Source organism: Glycine soja, chromosome 3 (genome assembly GCF_004193775.1).
Source record: "Glycine soja cultivar W05 chromosome 3, ASM419377v2, whole genome shotgun sequence".
Classification (NCBI taxonomy): Eukaryota; Viridiplantae; Streptophyta; class Magnoliopsida; order Fabales; family Fabaceae; genus Glycine; species Glycine soja.
Genome location: NC_041004.1, coordinates 14,419,554 through 14,436,002, shown reverse-complemented (window position 1 = coordinate 14,436,002; position 16,449 = coordinate 14,419,554). Strand labels below are relative to the sequence as shown.

Below are 16,449 nucleotides of genomic sequence, written 5' to 3'. Positions count from 1 at the left end.
TTAATCTATATAAGCACCAAAACTCGCACTTACTTGTAATCAAAATAGCAACTTCAACTACTGATATCATATCACAAAACAGTGAAGAATTATTAAGGAAGTTTTATTAGTTTGAAACTGCACCAATTTATTGAAGAAAAAAAAAGCTTACAAAGACCCAGTGACATAAAAACATATATTGAAAAAAAAAAAACAAGCTTGCAAAAGCTCACAAAAATGAGAAAAAAAGCAAAACACGTACCTTGTGTTGATGTCGGACTCCAACGGAGGATGCTCCACCTCGCGGCAATGACGAACCCCAATGGCAGTCGCAAACCCCAGCGGCGACGATGGTGAGGAGGAGATGGCGGTGACAGGTCGCAAACGACGGTCACAGGTTGCAAATGAGGTGACAAGTCTTGTGGGTGAAAGAAAGGCTTTGTTTGCGAGACTGAGCGCCCGAGGGGAAAAAGGATTTTGGGTTTTAATTTATGTATAACATAACTGTTAGTCGATGAATACGACTAACTTTTGTGTATAAAACTTGTGTGAATTGTATCAAACTCCTCCAATTTATGGTTATTTTGTAGTGTTGTAAATACTTTTTGTTAAAGATAGGTAATAAATACTTAATACTTCCATTTTGTGTGTTTAATAATCGTTTTCTCTCAATTTCAAGTTAATTAGGCAAGTTTGTGAAGTGCTAATTTTTACCCTCTCACTAAGCCAATCTTCTGCCTTAGCGAGTCATCCGCTGAGCGCAACACTCCTCGGCTGAGCGTGAGGAAGAATCTGGAAGAAGGATGAGCTGTGCATTTGTGCTAAGCGATGGGTCATCCAGCGAAGCACACCGCTTCAGTCCATCCGCTGAACGAGAAAAGCACGCGCTAAGCCAAAATTCACTAATGCGCGCTAAGCGTGCAAGCACGAACAAAACCACCTATTTAAGCCGGAAATCAGATTTTGGAGAGGAGTTTGGCCTTTTCTTGAAGCTTCTACATGTCTAGAGAGTTCTAGAGAAAGAAAGGTCCAAGTTCTAGAGAGTTTGAGAGATTTTTGTGTGAAGATCTGTAGAGACCGGAGCTTGAAGAGAAAGTCGTCCTGAGAGCTTGAGATGAGTTTGTGAGTGATTGTGAGGTCCTAGAGATGGAGGAGACATCCCCACTACTTGTATTTCTTCAATCCTTCATCTTTCTCTTCTCTTTGTTGTAAAGGAAGCTTCTCAATTATGGAGAGCTAAATCCTCTGTTGGTTCTTCCTTTTAGGTACTTGATGTAAATACCTGTATGTCTATTTAATGATGTTTCGTGTGTTCACTATGCTATTAGAACTTCATTCTATCATGCTTTTACCTTGATCACGTAGATTGATGTGTTTTTAGGATCATTCAATAGTGGAAACCGGTCTGATTCTTAGAACTTGATAGGACAGAGCTAGTTTATCGTATTATCATGAGGGATCGGGGTACGGTAACCTAGTTGTTGTATGTTTGTCTTAATGCGGTTCTGGTTGAGTTTAGTCCAACAAGAGGAATCTGAGGATGATACTTGATCAGGATTAGGCTAAACTATCATGAGGAATCGGAGTTTAGCATTTCAGGAGACACCATAAAACACATGAGCATTGTTAAGTAGTGAATATCCTTTTAACATCAGGCACCTAATAGGAAGATCAATGTGTTGTCTACTTGTCTTTACGCATCATTACTCACGTGATTTTCCTTTTAATAGATAGTTTACATACTTGTTCATACTCAACATATCTCTTTTGATACTAGACATTTATTCACTGAAGTAGCTTTACCAAGTAACACAAGTTTCCCGAGAGTTCGATACTCGATTCTTACCGTTTTATATTACTTGCACAATTCGGTGCATTTATCGGATTCGAACAATAACATCGGTTTTTTTAAAGAAAATCGATATTAACCTCAATTGGTTAACATCAGTTTTATAAAAATCTGATGTTAACGTCAATTTTTTAAAAACCGATGTTAACCAATTGTGTTAACATCAATTTTGAAAAAACCGATATTAATCAGTTGACATTAACATCGGTTTTTTAATAACCGATGTTAACGATCTCATGTTAAGATCGATTTATCCAAAAATCAATGTTAACATCAACTGATTAACATCGGTTTTTTCAAAACTAATGTTACTTAACTCAAATTGTTTACAAAAATGTCACCGTGCTTTTGTTAACATCAATTTTTTCAATAACCAATGTTAATCATGCGATGTTAAATCTATAAATTCTAGTAGTGAATATTTTGTTATATGTTACTTATATTTTATTTCATTAAAGTCTTTATGTTTGTGTGTGTATGTAATGTCCTTATAATATAAATTTTAAACATTAGTCGTATCAAAATATTCCTGATGTGTTCTGTGTTTGAGTTACACTCGGTGTTTAATAGGAACTCCATGAAAATCTCACGGAGAATAATATATTTAAATTCAAATAAAATGATATACTATCAATCAATTCTAGAGATCTTCAATCCGACAAAAAGCATATGAATCAGCAAAACCCTACACAAACTCCATTAAGATCGGAACAAGCAAGAAGCATGACCCACCAAAGCAAAACCAACAACACAAATCGATTACGGGAAAGGATCGTGAAAATAAGGACAAAGAACTTTCAGAATTACGAAATCGAAATAATTGAATCGAAATCGAAAAGATGAACAATTGGGAGCTAGAAGAAGAAACCGAAACTTAACGCTTAGCCATATTTGAACGCGGGAAAAGCCTGGTCAAGGGGGTTTATATATATAGAAGATGAGGGTCAGGATTGACGGGTGAGATTACGCGGTTGGTGGAAATTTTAACGGTGATGATGCAATTAAAGTAAAGTCATTGACGCGGCTTTCTAATGGCGGTGGAATGCTGAATAAGATTTCGTTGGACGCGACTTAGAATGGACGCTAACACGCGCTAGAAATATAACTATCATGATGGACTTTTTATATCCTTAAATAAATAATAAATAATGAAGGATAAAATAAGAAAATTAACTGTTGTAATAAAAATCTATGTATCGGTTATCATATTTTATTAACTATTAAAATTTATTATTTATTATTTTAAATTATTTTTCTCAACTTAAGACAACTAGATCCTATTGCAGCCTTTAAGTGGTTGCATAGACTATTTTAATTGTGAGCATTACATATATAATTTTTTAGACCAATTGTATAGATGAGTTTTCAAATACTTAAGGGGCGGTTTGGTTTGAGAAAATAGTTTTTTACTTTTATTTCTTAAAAATAATTTTGCGGAAAAATTGTGTTTGAACTTTTTGAAACTTGTGTTGAAGGACAATTTTTTTTTTTGTTCCGAAGAAAATTTTTCATGAATTTTTCTACGAGAAATTACTCATAAATTTCTTCAAGGAAATATATTATCGATATATTTGTCTCCGAGAAATTACCGCTGGACAAATTTGGGGTTAATTTATGACGTACAAATCCAAAGGAAAACATAACATCTTTGACAAATTTTGTAGGTCAATAAAAAAATTTTGTAGTGCATTCATTAGACACATTATACATACTTAGATAGTCTACCGAGTTCAATTAAGTCATTTAAAACATATTCAACTAATTATATGTAGTTATAACTACTACAAATTTATCATTCAACATCGTCAAATCTACATCGGTTATTAAAAAACCGATGTAGCAAAATACGCGGTGGCATTTTTACAATTTAAATCAACTTTTTTAGAGTGTTAACAGCGGTTTTATAAAACCGCCTTTGATTTAAATGTTTCGAAAGCGGTTTTATGAAAACCGTATTTGTTTCTAAGCTCACTACTGCGGTTTTAATTACGACCGTCTTTGAATTCATAATATTTTAATTTATTTTTCATTTTCATTTTCTAACGTTGAGAACACGACTTTTCATTTTCACTCCAGAGAGGGTTTCGTTTCTGGCTCCTCCTCTGGTTCCTCTTCCCCTCCGCCACCATCCTTCAAACCCTTGCGCTGTCCAAGCCAAGCGCCACTTCATCCAAGGCGTGCAGCTCCTCACCCAAGCCAGAAGATCCAAAAGCGCTTCCACCGCAACCTCCCTCGCCAAACAGGCCCTAGCCGAGGCCGAGAAGGCCCTTACGCTCGACTCCAAGGATGCCGCCTCGCACCTCCAGGGCTTCAGTACCAACGCGCTGGATGCTCTCGACGCCGCGTTGTCCCCTCTCGCCGCGGGGTCCCTCGCCGAGGAAGAGAGGGGTGACGCGTTGCTGAAGAGGGCGGGGCTCAAGATTGCGATGAGCGGGCGGCACATTGACCGATGCTGGCCGATTTGACCGAGTCGGTGAAGCTGAGTCCGTGAAACGCGAAGGCGTGGTGCATGTTAGGGGAGTGCTACGAAGGAAACAAAATGGGAGAAGAAGCGAAGAAGGCTTATGTAGAGGCTTTGGAGTTGGAGCCACAGTCAAATGTGGCTCAAGAAGCGCTCAGCAGGTTGGGTTCGAATGATGTGAGGTTTAAGATGAGATCGCTGTGGAGGCCCTAAAGAGGGTTGCCAGAAAGATCGGTCTCGGTTGTACGGGCTTGGATGTTTCAGAATTTCCTGCACCTGTGAGTTTCAACCATAGAAGATCTCATTATACATGAAATGAACTTAAAGAAATTATTTATTTATTATTTGATGATGAATTTTCAAGTATCCTAAAGATGCAGAGAACTTTTTACTTGCAGTAAAAAGTAGGTTGACGAGAAGTCAGGTATTTTACCGGCCTACTACTAGTCTTGTTGTTTGTTACTTTGCTTAAAGAGCATATTCTGATATGCTTGGTTTGGTTGTGTCTTCAAACAAACTCAGGTATCCAATTGGTTTATAAATGCTCATGTTCGGCTGTGGAAACCTATGATTGAAGAGATGTATGCTGAAATGAATAAAAGAAAAGCCTATCGAAATGAAGAAGGAATGCAGAGCAACCATGGAACTAGGATAAGCACGAGCAATGAAAGGTTTAATCAGTGTCAACTATAGGCGAACAAAGTCACATGATGAAAATTCATACTAACTCGTTCGTTTTAGCATGATTTTTTTTTCTTATATTGCAGTGCAGTCTCGGAAATTAGATTAAGGGTATAAGTTGTAAGTGCCGGTTAAATTGCTTATGAAAATTCATGTGTAACATATGCTTGTCCCTTTCTAATTTATGTTTATCTAAATCAAATGTTTTTATGTAGACCTTCCTGCATTTATCTTATATGGAGTTTAGAACAAATTCGTTGAATTGCTTAAATGAAATGCACTCAGCTGGGCATATATTTATATTTATATCTATTTATGTATTTATATACATTTCAGAATTAATTACATTTAGAGAAACACAACTTTTCAAGTTAGTTACTTTTCTGTATCCTGCCTTTTGAATACATGGCTGATATATGTTGACAGGGAAATTCAGACATTTACTTGTGGTGGAGAATGGAGAAGTTTTGGGTTTACTAGACATAGCAAAGTGTTTGCATGATGCCATTGCCCGTATGAAAAGGGCAGCTGAGAAAGGAAAAGCAATTGCAGCAGCTGTTGAAGGAGTTGAAAAACACTGGGGAACCTGAGGTTCTGCTTTGTAGACTATATCCTTTTTAGAATCTGCATTTTGTTTTGAAGCTGTTAAATGCTAGTTTTGGTTTTGGTCCTCACCCATTTTTTACTTATCTTCATTTGATCCTGGTAGTTGTTGAAACTTGAAACCATGGGTGTATTCTATGTACTGAATCAAATATGATAAAAAGGAGATACAAAAACATTGAAATATAAAAATGCTATTTATGATTTTAAAAGAACAAATCCTAACCTCTCTGATTTAGTCCTTTCGAAACATAAGCTAACCTGTGAGCATACATCATAAGCTAACTTCTCTGATTTATTTTGCCATCAAACATGTATAGTCAATAATCTTATATTAGTAGTTTGATTAATTAATCTATGCATCATTAGCTCCTTTGAAGAGAATTCGATGCCTAACCTTAGTCCACTAGCATTAATGGCTGGTAAGTGGTAAAAGAAATATGAACATAATTGTTGTTAGTTTAAAGATTTTCACTGTGTACTGAAAGTGTAGCAATTTTTGCTCTAGTTTCCTCTGGTTTCTCGGAGTGGAAGAATTCGGAAGCTGCTGTTAGATGCAAAAGATTCAAAAGTTTTACGCATAAGTCTCCAAATGTGGCAGGTGGTGCAAAGGCATTTGAGGTAGCTTCCAAGTTTTTCCATGGAATCAATGTTGAGTTCACCCTCTATAAACAAAGCTCAATCATAAAGGTGTAACTAGTTCATATTTCTGCCTTGGCTCAAATGTGAACAATTCTATTGTATTTTTTAGTTATCTTTTGCTTTCTCACTTGGTAGGTTGCAATAGACTAGCAGATTCAGACTTCAGCCAAATTTGAGTTATCTTTTTCTTTGTTTGGTGAGTAAGGCAGTGCTTTGTTTTTGCCACATTTGTTGTTTTTTATGTGTATAATATTATGTATTGCATCTTGATCAGGAAGATGGGGTGGATATTTACTGCACCTAGTTTGTTCATTTTATAAGCGGCTTTCTTATTCTAAGTATTTCAGAACTAATGCATACCATCGACATCCTAACTCTTCTTTCTCAGGGTGAGACAATATATCCATGGGTTAAAACTGTCATAACAACAGAAGAGGTAGGCCTTAAATGTAAGAATTAATGTCTCATGTGAGAGACATGTGACTTATGTAGGGACTAATAAGTAAATAATTAACGATTAAGAGCTAAATTGTAATTGGGCTTAATAGGAGAAGTTTCTAGGGTTAACTGCTACTTGATGGGAGTAGTGGTTATAAAAGGGGCTTAATACCCACTAACGTGAAATAAGGTCCCCTTCCTGACCAGAAAAGTGTTCTCTCTCACTCATAGTCATCACTAACGGAGAGAGGCAGAAAAGAAAGGGCAAAGGAAGTGAAATCTTATTTCTCTCCTCTTTCAAGGAAATCAAAGTGCACCGGAGAGAAGTTCCTATGGAGAAAGGTACAAGTCTTCCTATGGAGAAAGGTACACATCATTATCTATTGTTGTTTATTGATTGTTTGTGAGAACCATAGGTTTCAAGATCCTGTTGTTTCCTATCATTGATAGTCTAGGAAACCCCTTAAGAATTTTTACATTAAATTCCCAAAACAATCTCTATGATCTCTCTCTCTATAAGTACATATTTGGTTTTCATGGTTTACTTAAATTTTAGTTTTGATCTTTATATTTTAAAAGTTTAACTTATGGTCTTTATGATTTTGCAAATTTACATTTTGATAATTTGATCTTTATAATTTTATTCTTAGTTTTGATCCTTATAGTTTTATTTTGTTGTACTTTTTTTAGGTTTTGGTCCCTCTAGTATACCCAACGTTCACATACACAACACAACACACACCTAACTTGTTTATGAGAGCTATAAGTCACCACCTTCTAGTTTCACTACTCGATTGGAGAATCTCTACCTCACGATCTCTTTTTTCTCTTAGAACCATCATGTCACAATCTGATCATTCCTCTGCTTTTACCACACCCAGATTAGTTCTCAAGAAGGTTTTGGCCAAATCTCAACATGAAGGGGATGGAGCTGTTGTTAGAAGAGGGATTGGAAGGTATTCTTAATCTTGGATTTTACTATTATGCGTTAACTTGGTTTGGTGGACATTTCCTTTCATTCTTGTATTTTAAAACTCCTCTTATGGGTGGTAGGTGTATTCATGGTTTTATTGATTTGATTTTTGTATCAGGAGCGAGTTGAAGAACTTGGATCCCTTCCTAATGTTGGATCACTTCTCAGGTAGGTACATTCATACATACATACAATTGTGTTTGTGTGAAACCTTATTGGTTGAAGCCTACTTTGGTTGACCTCCCTTTGTCCTGTTTCTGTTCCTTGCGTCTTTGACTTTGCAGTATCTCCCCCAGCAGGATTTCCGGATCATCCACACCGAGGTTTTTAACTCATATTTTCCTCGTTTTGTTGTTGGAAACTTTGTCTATTATTATTCTGTTTCCTTATATTTTGATTTCCTTCTTGTTTTCAGGTTTTGAAATCGTCACCTACATGCTAGAGGTACACGTGGTTACATTTAACCTTAAATTAAATTGTGCCTGTTGTCTTCGGCCAAAGCCTATATATTCATTGCAATTATAAGAGAGTTATTAACTACTGATTCCAGGCTTGCTAGCATGATTCTTGGCGATTTTAGTTTGATTTACTGTAGTTTTTTTTGTTTTGATTGGGCGTTCTGTCCCTCATGTCTATCGAAAACTAAAATAAACTTTTGTCTAATCTTTTATGCTTGCAGCTAGCTGGCATTCTTTTGGATACTGCGAATCTAAGGGACCCTCGTTGCTCCTCTAAAGATAAGTACATGGCTTCATTATTGATCAATGGTGCTCCTATAATCACAAGGTATTGACTTTTACATTTTTATAAAGGTGAATTTGGCCTATCATTTCATTTCACAAATGACAATATATACATATCACATTCCCTCTCTAAGTGGTACTGCATGCTGACTGTCGGCAGAGTAGATCGAACTATTGTTCTAATAAACTACTACAATATAAAGTTTCAGTTTAAGAAAAAGAATTAATAATATTTGATTGTATCTCATGTGAAAATTGGTCAAGGTTATTGTGGTCTTGAATCATGTAATATTTTCTTGATTATAAGTCACTTTTTACAAAAAATATGGCTTTGATGTTTTTTTTTTAAAAGTTTATAAACTAGTATCAACTAGAGGTGTTTTTGATTAGGTTATATTAAAAAAAAGTCATTGATCTATCATAAAATACATTTTGATTCAGTTTGAATAAGTTTTTTTTTTATATAAAAAATATAACATATATAATGTTAATGCGATAATAATTGCATAGTATAATTAACTCTGAGAATACATATGGTAAGGTATTTTCATTTTATTAATGTTTAATTTGCACACTTTTTTATATTTTATATATGAATGTGGGACACTATATTAATAAAATTTATTTATTTGAGGGGGGTAATAAACCAAAAAGTGCAGATTCAAGGTCAGTGCAAATTGGCATGAGTTGTATCGGAATTTCAATCGGACAGCTTCTTTCTCACGCAGGAAATCTAGCTCAAGAAATAACACGCTTCCAGTGTACGCGACTCTGACATAAAATCTCCGTTATTGAACTAATTAAAAGTTTCCATTTGGTTTTGGAAATAGAATATCTTTTTTTTTAATGGTGATAAATATCTCATTGTTGATAATTATATGCATTTCTTACTTTCAACCCCTTTTATTATTATTGTGCTTCAGTATCTGAGAAACTTCGAGCACTTATTGTCGTTTCGGGGTATTATAACGATGAAAAGAACTTCAAGGTTTGTTTCTACTTTCCATACTAATCAAACTCCAAATTAAGTCAAAACATTAAGATTCATTGCATCTTATATTTTATTAGTGTTTCTTCGATGATTACATCTATGGCTGTAAAAAAACCGAACTGAATTGATTTTGAATTGTTTTAATTAGTTTGATTTTATATTTAAATTGTTAAATTGATTTAAATACAAAATCGAAATGATTTTAAAAAATTAGTTTTAAATTGAATTAATTTTTAACTAATTTTAAACTAATTCTAAGAGTCAAACCAGTTTTGAATTGATTTTCAAATTAATTTTTGAACTACTTTTTTTAAATAAAAAATATTTAAATAAAAATCAGTTCAGTTAATTGAACTGATTTTGTAGAAACAATTCAATTAATCAAATTAATTTTATAAAATAATACACTAATTTTTTCTTGAACTAATTGAAAAAAAATTTATTCAATTTAAGTTCAATTTCAATCTAATTTTTTTAACACCTCTAATTACATTCTATTTTTTTTTAACACCTCTAATTACATCATATGTATGAGGAACCTAAATAATGTAAACAAACGCGTACTACTACTACTAGGTGAAAGATTATTTACTTGGCTTTAAGTATGTAGAGTGAATTATTAGTGTTGAAGTATAGGTAACATGTTTTGAGTAATGATATCAACTTTCAATAAAAAGGTGACATACGGCATGCTCCCAATGTTATTGTAACATTGTGGGATTTAGCAGAGAGGTTCAGATATTTGTAACCTTATCCATGTGATCAAATAAGTTTTTATCATGTTACAGGACTATGAATTATAGAACCGCTCTTATGTTTTACTTTTTTATACTCCAGCATGGCATTTTATCTGGCCAAAATTTGATTATACTATTTTTGTTTCTCAATGACATAAATTAATTTAGGTTAAGCATGTATACTTATTTTGATTAGTACTAAATTTTACGATGTTTTTTTCAGCTAATATGTTTGTCTTTATTGTACCTTTTCATAACATAGTCTGATAATACATAATTATATTTTTGGGGGAAGAATACATAACTAATTTAGCTTCGATATGTAATTATCTTGCTTAGTACGAAATTTTATCAACGACGTTTTCTACTAATTAAAATTAGCTTTACTATTGCAGTCCTCCTCTTAATGTATCACTTGATGTTTAATTTTGGCTTATTCGTGCCATACAAACTGAACATAATTTCTATAAATATGTTTGTTTAGAGAGAAGTTTTAATATCTATGGAATCTGCAAAGCAATTGGAGAGTTTGCTCTTCTTCTTCGATTTCAATGCTTCCCGGCTGCCACTCAAGAGCTTACACTTTCCAGGTTGGTTTTAGCTTTTGACTCATAAAAGGCTTAATTGTATTTGATTCTTTTATGAAATAATTTTAAGATGACGGACTGTTATTTGATAAATTGCCGATTCGAGCCCACATGTGAGTCCTTCATAAATGTTTTTTTTATTTATTTATTAGGATTGCAAGCTTTTCTTATCTTGAATTGAGGCATTATTTCTTTATCTTAAAATTTTATTAACAAAAAATCATTTCGTTTCTTTAAGAAAATTTAAAATAAGTTTCTAAATATTTATTGTTATTTTAATTTTTAAACATGTGTTAATATTAATAGTTAGGTTAATATTGTTCTAAAAATATTGTTATTTTAATTTTTAAACATGTGTTAATTTTTAAACATGTGTTAATATTTTCATTTTAATTCTGAAAATATTATATTTTCAGAATTTATTTTCTTTTTTAAATTATCCAAAAGCAAGCTGATTTAGATACACAGCATAAAAAATCTTCACCATTGCTGAATCTGGTTAATGTGATACACTCTATATTGCAATCTGTTCTAAGAATTCCAATCACAAAAGAGGAGCTCCAGCATAAGATACTTATGAACTCTTTGGATTTTGTTGAGATTAGTATGTTCTAGCACTATTGTTTACAACATACATGGTTTCTTGTTGATTATTATCAATAAACTCTAGCCAATTAATATTCTCATCGCTATAGGAGAAGTTGAAGAACAAATTGAGTATCTGGAAAAGTTGGTGCCAAACTGGATCTACAAGAAATTGGTTGTTACAGGACATACTGTGTACTGATGAGTCCCTTTTAGGAATGTTGATCATATCTAAATTAAATATTGTAGGCCATTAAGTTAGAATTAATTTTATTTTGTTGTGTGTGTTGGGGGGTGAGGGTTAACATGAAAGTAGGCAGGTGCTGCTTATTAAAATTAAAGAAATGTTGAGCCACTTATGCTTTCATGAATACATCATACGATGTAGTTTTTTGTGTTGAGCCACTTATGTTGAGCCACTTATTTTCTCGGTCTAAGGAAGTAACACCTCATAAAGGTTTCTTACATACCTCACGTGTTTCTTTTCATGGGTGAGATAATAAGTAGCAATTGACATATGAAGCCTACAATTTTTTTGTAGATCAATGTGTGGGGTATGTAAAATTTTGTATTACTATGATACTTGCACATGTGCTTTTATATTAGTTCAGTGGCTCAATGGTACATATGAGGGTTTGGTCCTTTCTCATATGCATTCCCCCCCCCCCAATATCTTTTATATTAGTCAATACTATTTTTTAATTTGCTTTTATGCTGACTTACTTTTTTATTTTCATCTACATATAGTGCAGAAGTGGCCATGGAAGCTGCAATAGCAGGTGGCATTTCAGTTGTGAGTATACTTTTGATGTTCTTTTATTTTGAGTCATATGTATATAACTCAGGACATTTTATATGGCCTGTTTTGTCTAATTTTTAAAATTGGTCCTACTAGTTAATTACTTTAAATGCTTTTTGGGCCATATATATGTTAATGGTGTGCTTCTCATCATCTATTTTCTTTTTACATGTAGTTGGAGATTGTGGTGTCGACCTCAGGTGTGTTTGAGGTTGTTTACCTAAATTTTTCTACTTCCTTACTAGTCTTGTTCTTAGATTTAGAATTCATATGCTTGAGATTGTGGTGTCGACCTCAGGTGTGTGGAATTTCATTATTTGTATTGTATTACATATAAGCAATGTAGCTTCTTGTACTAATTCAACCTGAGTAAAAAAAATATCCATATTCTACATCGGTTCAATTATAAACGATGTAAAAAATATCCTCATTCTACATCGATTAGGCGATAAATGATGTAAAAACTCTTCAAATTCTACATCGGTTGATTGAAGACCGATGTAGAAACCTTTCCATTCGTATCCATTCTACATCGGTTTTAGTGATAAACGATGTAGAAAATCTCCTCATACTACATCGGTTTGACGATAAATGATGTAAAAACCTTTCATTTTCTACATCGGTTGATTGATAACCGATGTAGAAACCTACCCATTCAACACCGTTTTCAGCCTTAGAACCGCTGTAGAAACCTACGCATTCTACACCGGTTGTAGCTATACAACCGATGTGGAAAAACCACCCTTCAAAGACGGTCATAAAACCGATGTTGTGATTCAACGACCCCGAGTTACCACCACGCGTCATAACCGATGTAGAAAGGTCGTTAGAACCGATGTAGAAAGTCTTTTTTTTTAGTAGTGATTATGAACAAATGATTAATGTAATAAAATTAAGGTTAAATTGTTTAAATATTATTTAAATTTAATCTTTGAAGAAAATAATTTTTTGTCATTTTATTTATCTCTCAAGTTGAACTTTAGATTAGTCAAAATCTATTTTTTCTTATGAATTAAAGAGTTAAATACAAAAAAATATAATTTTCATAAAATACGAGCTCACATTAGATAAAGAAACATAAATTTTCAACAAGAAAAATAAATTAAGAACAATTAGTAAGTATCAAGGTTATTAAAATTGGATCCTCGATTCAATTGGTTTGACCATGAATCGTTCTTGCATCCGATCCAAATTATGCGTTTTTATACAACTTTAAACTATAAGTTGATCTGAATTAATTACTACAAGTTATTACTTAAAAAACAAATATAATATTTAAAATTAAATCATAAAATAACATCAATTTTTAAGAAAATTGTTGTTGTTATTTACTTATCAATTTTTTTGAAAAACCGATATTGGAAAAAATAAAATAATATTGGTTATTTAAAAAAAATTGATGTTATTTTTTACTATGATAACATCAATTTTCAAAATGTTAATGTTAATAATTAACGTTAATAGTTTTAACATCGATTAATAATTATTTTTAATAATCAATATTTAAAATGTATTTTCTAGTAGGGCAATAAATTAATAATCTGTCGCTATTAAAGATTTGGTCTGCTTTTCTCTTTCGAATATTATCATCACATTTGATTTCTCGCACTCTCCCCCAACATAATCTACTGCACTTTAGTACCTATTTTCTGACTACAGAAATTAAATAAAGATCGATCACAATTAGATAAACTACGTACATATAGAAACCATAAGTAGGTAATTCTTCTAGTTCCTTTGATCAATAATGATGTGTACAAACTGACAAAATAAAGATGAGGTTATTGATTTAGCAATCATAAATGCGAGTCATGCGTGTTCAATATATAGTACTGTTGTTGGGCTTAAAGGGCAGTAACAATGGTGATTTTCACAACGCATTGAAGTCTGTGTTTCCATCAACTTATGGCACTTGATGATATCATCCTGCAAGAAGAAAAGAAATACCTCAACAAAACTGTACGTAAATTATTATTATATATCAATAAAAAAAAGTACAATTAGAAGCATAAATATAAATATTCTCTTAATTAATTATTACCTTCTGACTTTGGTTTAAGATACTCATAATATAAGCAATGTAAGTGTCTGATTTTGGTGGAAATAACTGGTCTAGAGTGCACCACAATGCAGATATACCAACAATGCTTGGCCTGAATTCCAGCATTTTCTGATCTGCAACATGGTTTGGACATAAATTAACAAGCAAAATGTTGATCTCTTCTTGGTGAAGAAACCAGTCATTGCAAATATTGAAATTAATTTGCCTTCCTCTTTGTTGAAAAAATTCAAATTTCACATTGATTAAAAATAATATTAAAATAAAGTATATAAGTAAAAAATAATCATCATTATATAATCTAATTTTGAAATTAAGATAGATCCAAACTCATATTATTGTATCGTATTAGAGCTTATAATCCATTAATAGATCATTTATCATATTATTCATACATCAAACCTAAAAGTATTGAGTAGGATGAAATGGATCGAGTAAAATTAAGTCTCATATTGATTAAAGATAATGTCAAAATAAAATATATAAATGGACAAATCTAATCATTTTAATTAATTCTTTAAATCTCATGAGAATATACCACTTCTTTTCTCATTTTGGTTATTGGGTAATGACCATCATGATAGCTATAATTTGAAGGATGAATTAGGTATACAAAAAGTGTCTCTAAATAGAATAATGTCACAAGCTATAAGGATAGTTTAAATTGTATACTATTCCTAGTTGCCTACACATGCAAAATCCGAATAAATATGAATGTTATAACATCATTAAGAACGCAACCACACAGGAATTGTAAAATTGCAATTTTATTACTTATCAGCCTGCACTATATCTTATCTGATAATAAAGTTATTTTTACATTAATTTCTTTTATATCTACCCTACACACCCTATTATGCTATAAAATCAATCTTTAATTATACTCTTGTCATTTTTATCTTCTCTCTACATTTTATTTAAAAATCTAAAGAAGTGTATGAAAATAATGTGAAAAACACTTTTCCAAACTAATTAAGGACTTGGTTCTTTAGAAAATGTTTCTTATTTTCACTTTTAATTTTAAAAATGGTATAGCTTATTTTTATTTTCAAAGGTTTATATAAGAGATAGTGAAAATATAAATAATTCTTCCTTATTTTCATTATTTTTATTTGCTATACAAATCCTTGAAAATAAAATAAAAGAATAAAAAAATTCTCATGATCAAAAAGACCCATAATAATTAGCACACATACCTAAAGTAGCTTGGATAAGGAGATCAATGACTCGTGAAATAAACTTCTCATGAAGATGAGGTTCCAAGAAACCAACACTTAGCATTTCTACAAAAGAAAAACTTGTCACAGAGTTAAGGCGCCACCCCAACACCTTCAACAGGATCAGCTCCATTTTCAAAATTACATTTGATTGGAATGAGTAGTCCAAATTCTCCACCTTCAAATTAAAACAGCCACACCAATCAACTTTTATCAGTATATATTCATATTATTAATAGATATTCTAGTCATCATTTTCAACTAATTAATCATATTAAATTTATCAATTAATTATATTATAATTCCAAAATTATTCTTTCCTTATCTTTCTATCTACTTAGTTATGTAAAAAGAAAATAATTAAATAAGGATATAAAAAAATAATAATACATCTAAAAATTAGAAAATAATCTTATAAAAAATGATAAACAAATTTTTGACAATAATCTTGTAATTAGGAACAAGGTAGTACTATATAATATTATATTACTCTCCATTCCTTTTTTAATCTGTCTTTTAAGGTTATTTTATAGAAATGCAATAAATTTTCTTGATTTTAATAAAATAGTTGTAAAATTTCTTATTTTTATCCCTTTCTTTACTACTTCACAATAAATGCATGAATAAATTAATTAAAGATTATGATACAAGTGAAAATATAATTGAAAAAATAATAATTAATGTGATTTTGAATTTTGCAAGCATAGGAACAAAAAATCTCCAAAAATATCACAATTAAAAAGGAACGAGGTAGTACATGATGGATGTAATGAAAATTAATAACCTGAATTTCATGCAACGAAAGTGCTGACATCTCATTGAACTTTATGGCAATTGATAAACATGCAATAGAAATCAATTCAAGCATCCAGTATTCCCAATCCTGGTATATATATACAAGTAAGGCTTAATTATTAACTATTCTCAATTCTCATATATATTCAGAAAAGTTATTAACAAATGTTGCAAACTGATCAATAGCCCGCAATCCTTACATGGCATTGACAAATGGATACAAAGCGATCAAGATAATTAACAGCCAAGAAGACTGTCCCAAAAGAAATATTAAAGCGACTTCTACACTGCATACACATGAGAGAACCAA

The 16,449-nt window shown here is 32.0% G+C and overlaps 1 protein-coding gene and 1 pseudogene across 3 annotated transcripts; both read left to right on the top strand.

Moving 5' to 3' along the window:
• The first annotated feature begins 301 nt into the window (after positions 1-301).
• Positions 302-6,586, top strand: LOC114404976 (annotated as a pseudogene).
• Positions 6,587-7,071: 485 nt separating this feature from the next.
• LOC114406183 lies at positions 7,072-12,460 on the top strand. Of its 3 annotated transcripts, none has more exons than XM_028368824.1 (10): positions 7,072-7,609; positions 7,745-7,794; positions 7,911-7,949; positions 8,042-8,070; positions 8,306-8,412; positions 9,024-9,130; positions 9,293-9,357; positions 10,582-10,687; positions 12,022-12,062; positions 12,244-12,460. In XM_028368824.1, the coding sequence occupies exons 1-10, from the start codon at positions 7,407-7,409 to the stop codon at positions 12,403-12,405; spliced, it is 909 nt and encodes a 302-aa protein (XP_028224625.1). In that variant the 5' UTR covers positions 7,072-7,406; the 3' UTR covers positions 12,406-12,460. The 3 variants fall into 3 exon arrangements, with proteins under 3 accessions (XP_028224625.1, XP_028224626.1, XP_028224627.1); XM_028368826.1 differs by having other exon boundaries at positions 7,084-7,609; positions 12,017-12,062; positions 12,244-12,367; XM_028368825.1 differs by lacking the exons at positions 12,022-12,062; positions 12,244-12,460 and adding an exon at positions 11,380-11,990 and having other exon boundaries at positions 7,077-7,609.
• The last annotated feature ends 3,989 nt before the right edge of the window (positions 12,461-16,449 follow it).

What these genes read in the sequence shown, in the direction of transcription:
- LOC114406183 (XM_028368824.1), top strand. Translation starts at nt 7,407, where the DNA reads ATGAGAGCTATAAGTCACCACCTTCTAGTTTCACTACTCGATTGGAGA. An exon ending in GTTAGAAGAGGGATTGGAAG is followed by an intron (nt 7,610 to 7,744) that starts GTATTCTTAATC and finishes TTTTTGTATCAG; the next exon opens with GAGCGAGTTGAAGAACTTGG. An exon ending in CAAGAGCTTACACTTTCCAG is followed by an intron (nt 10,688 to 12,021) that starts GTTGGTTTTAGC and finishes CATATAGTGCAG; the next exon opens with AAGTGGCCATGGAAGCTGCA.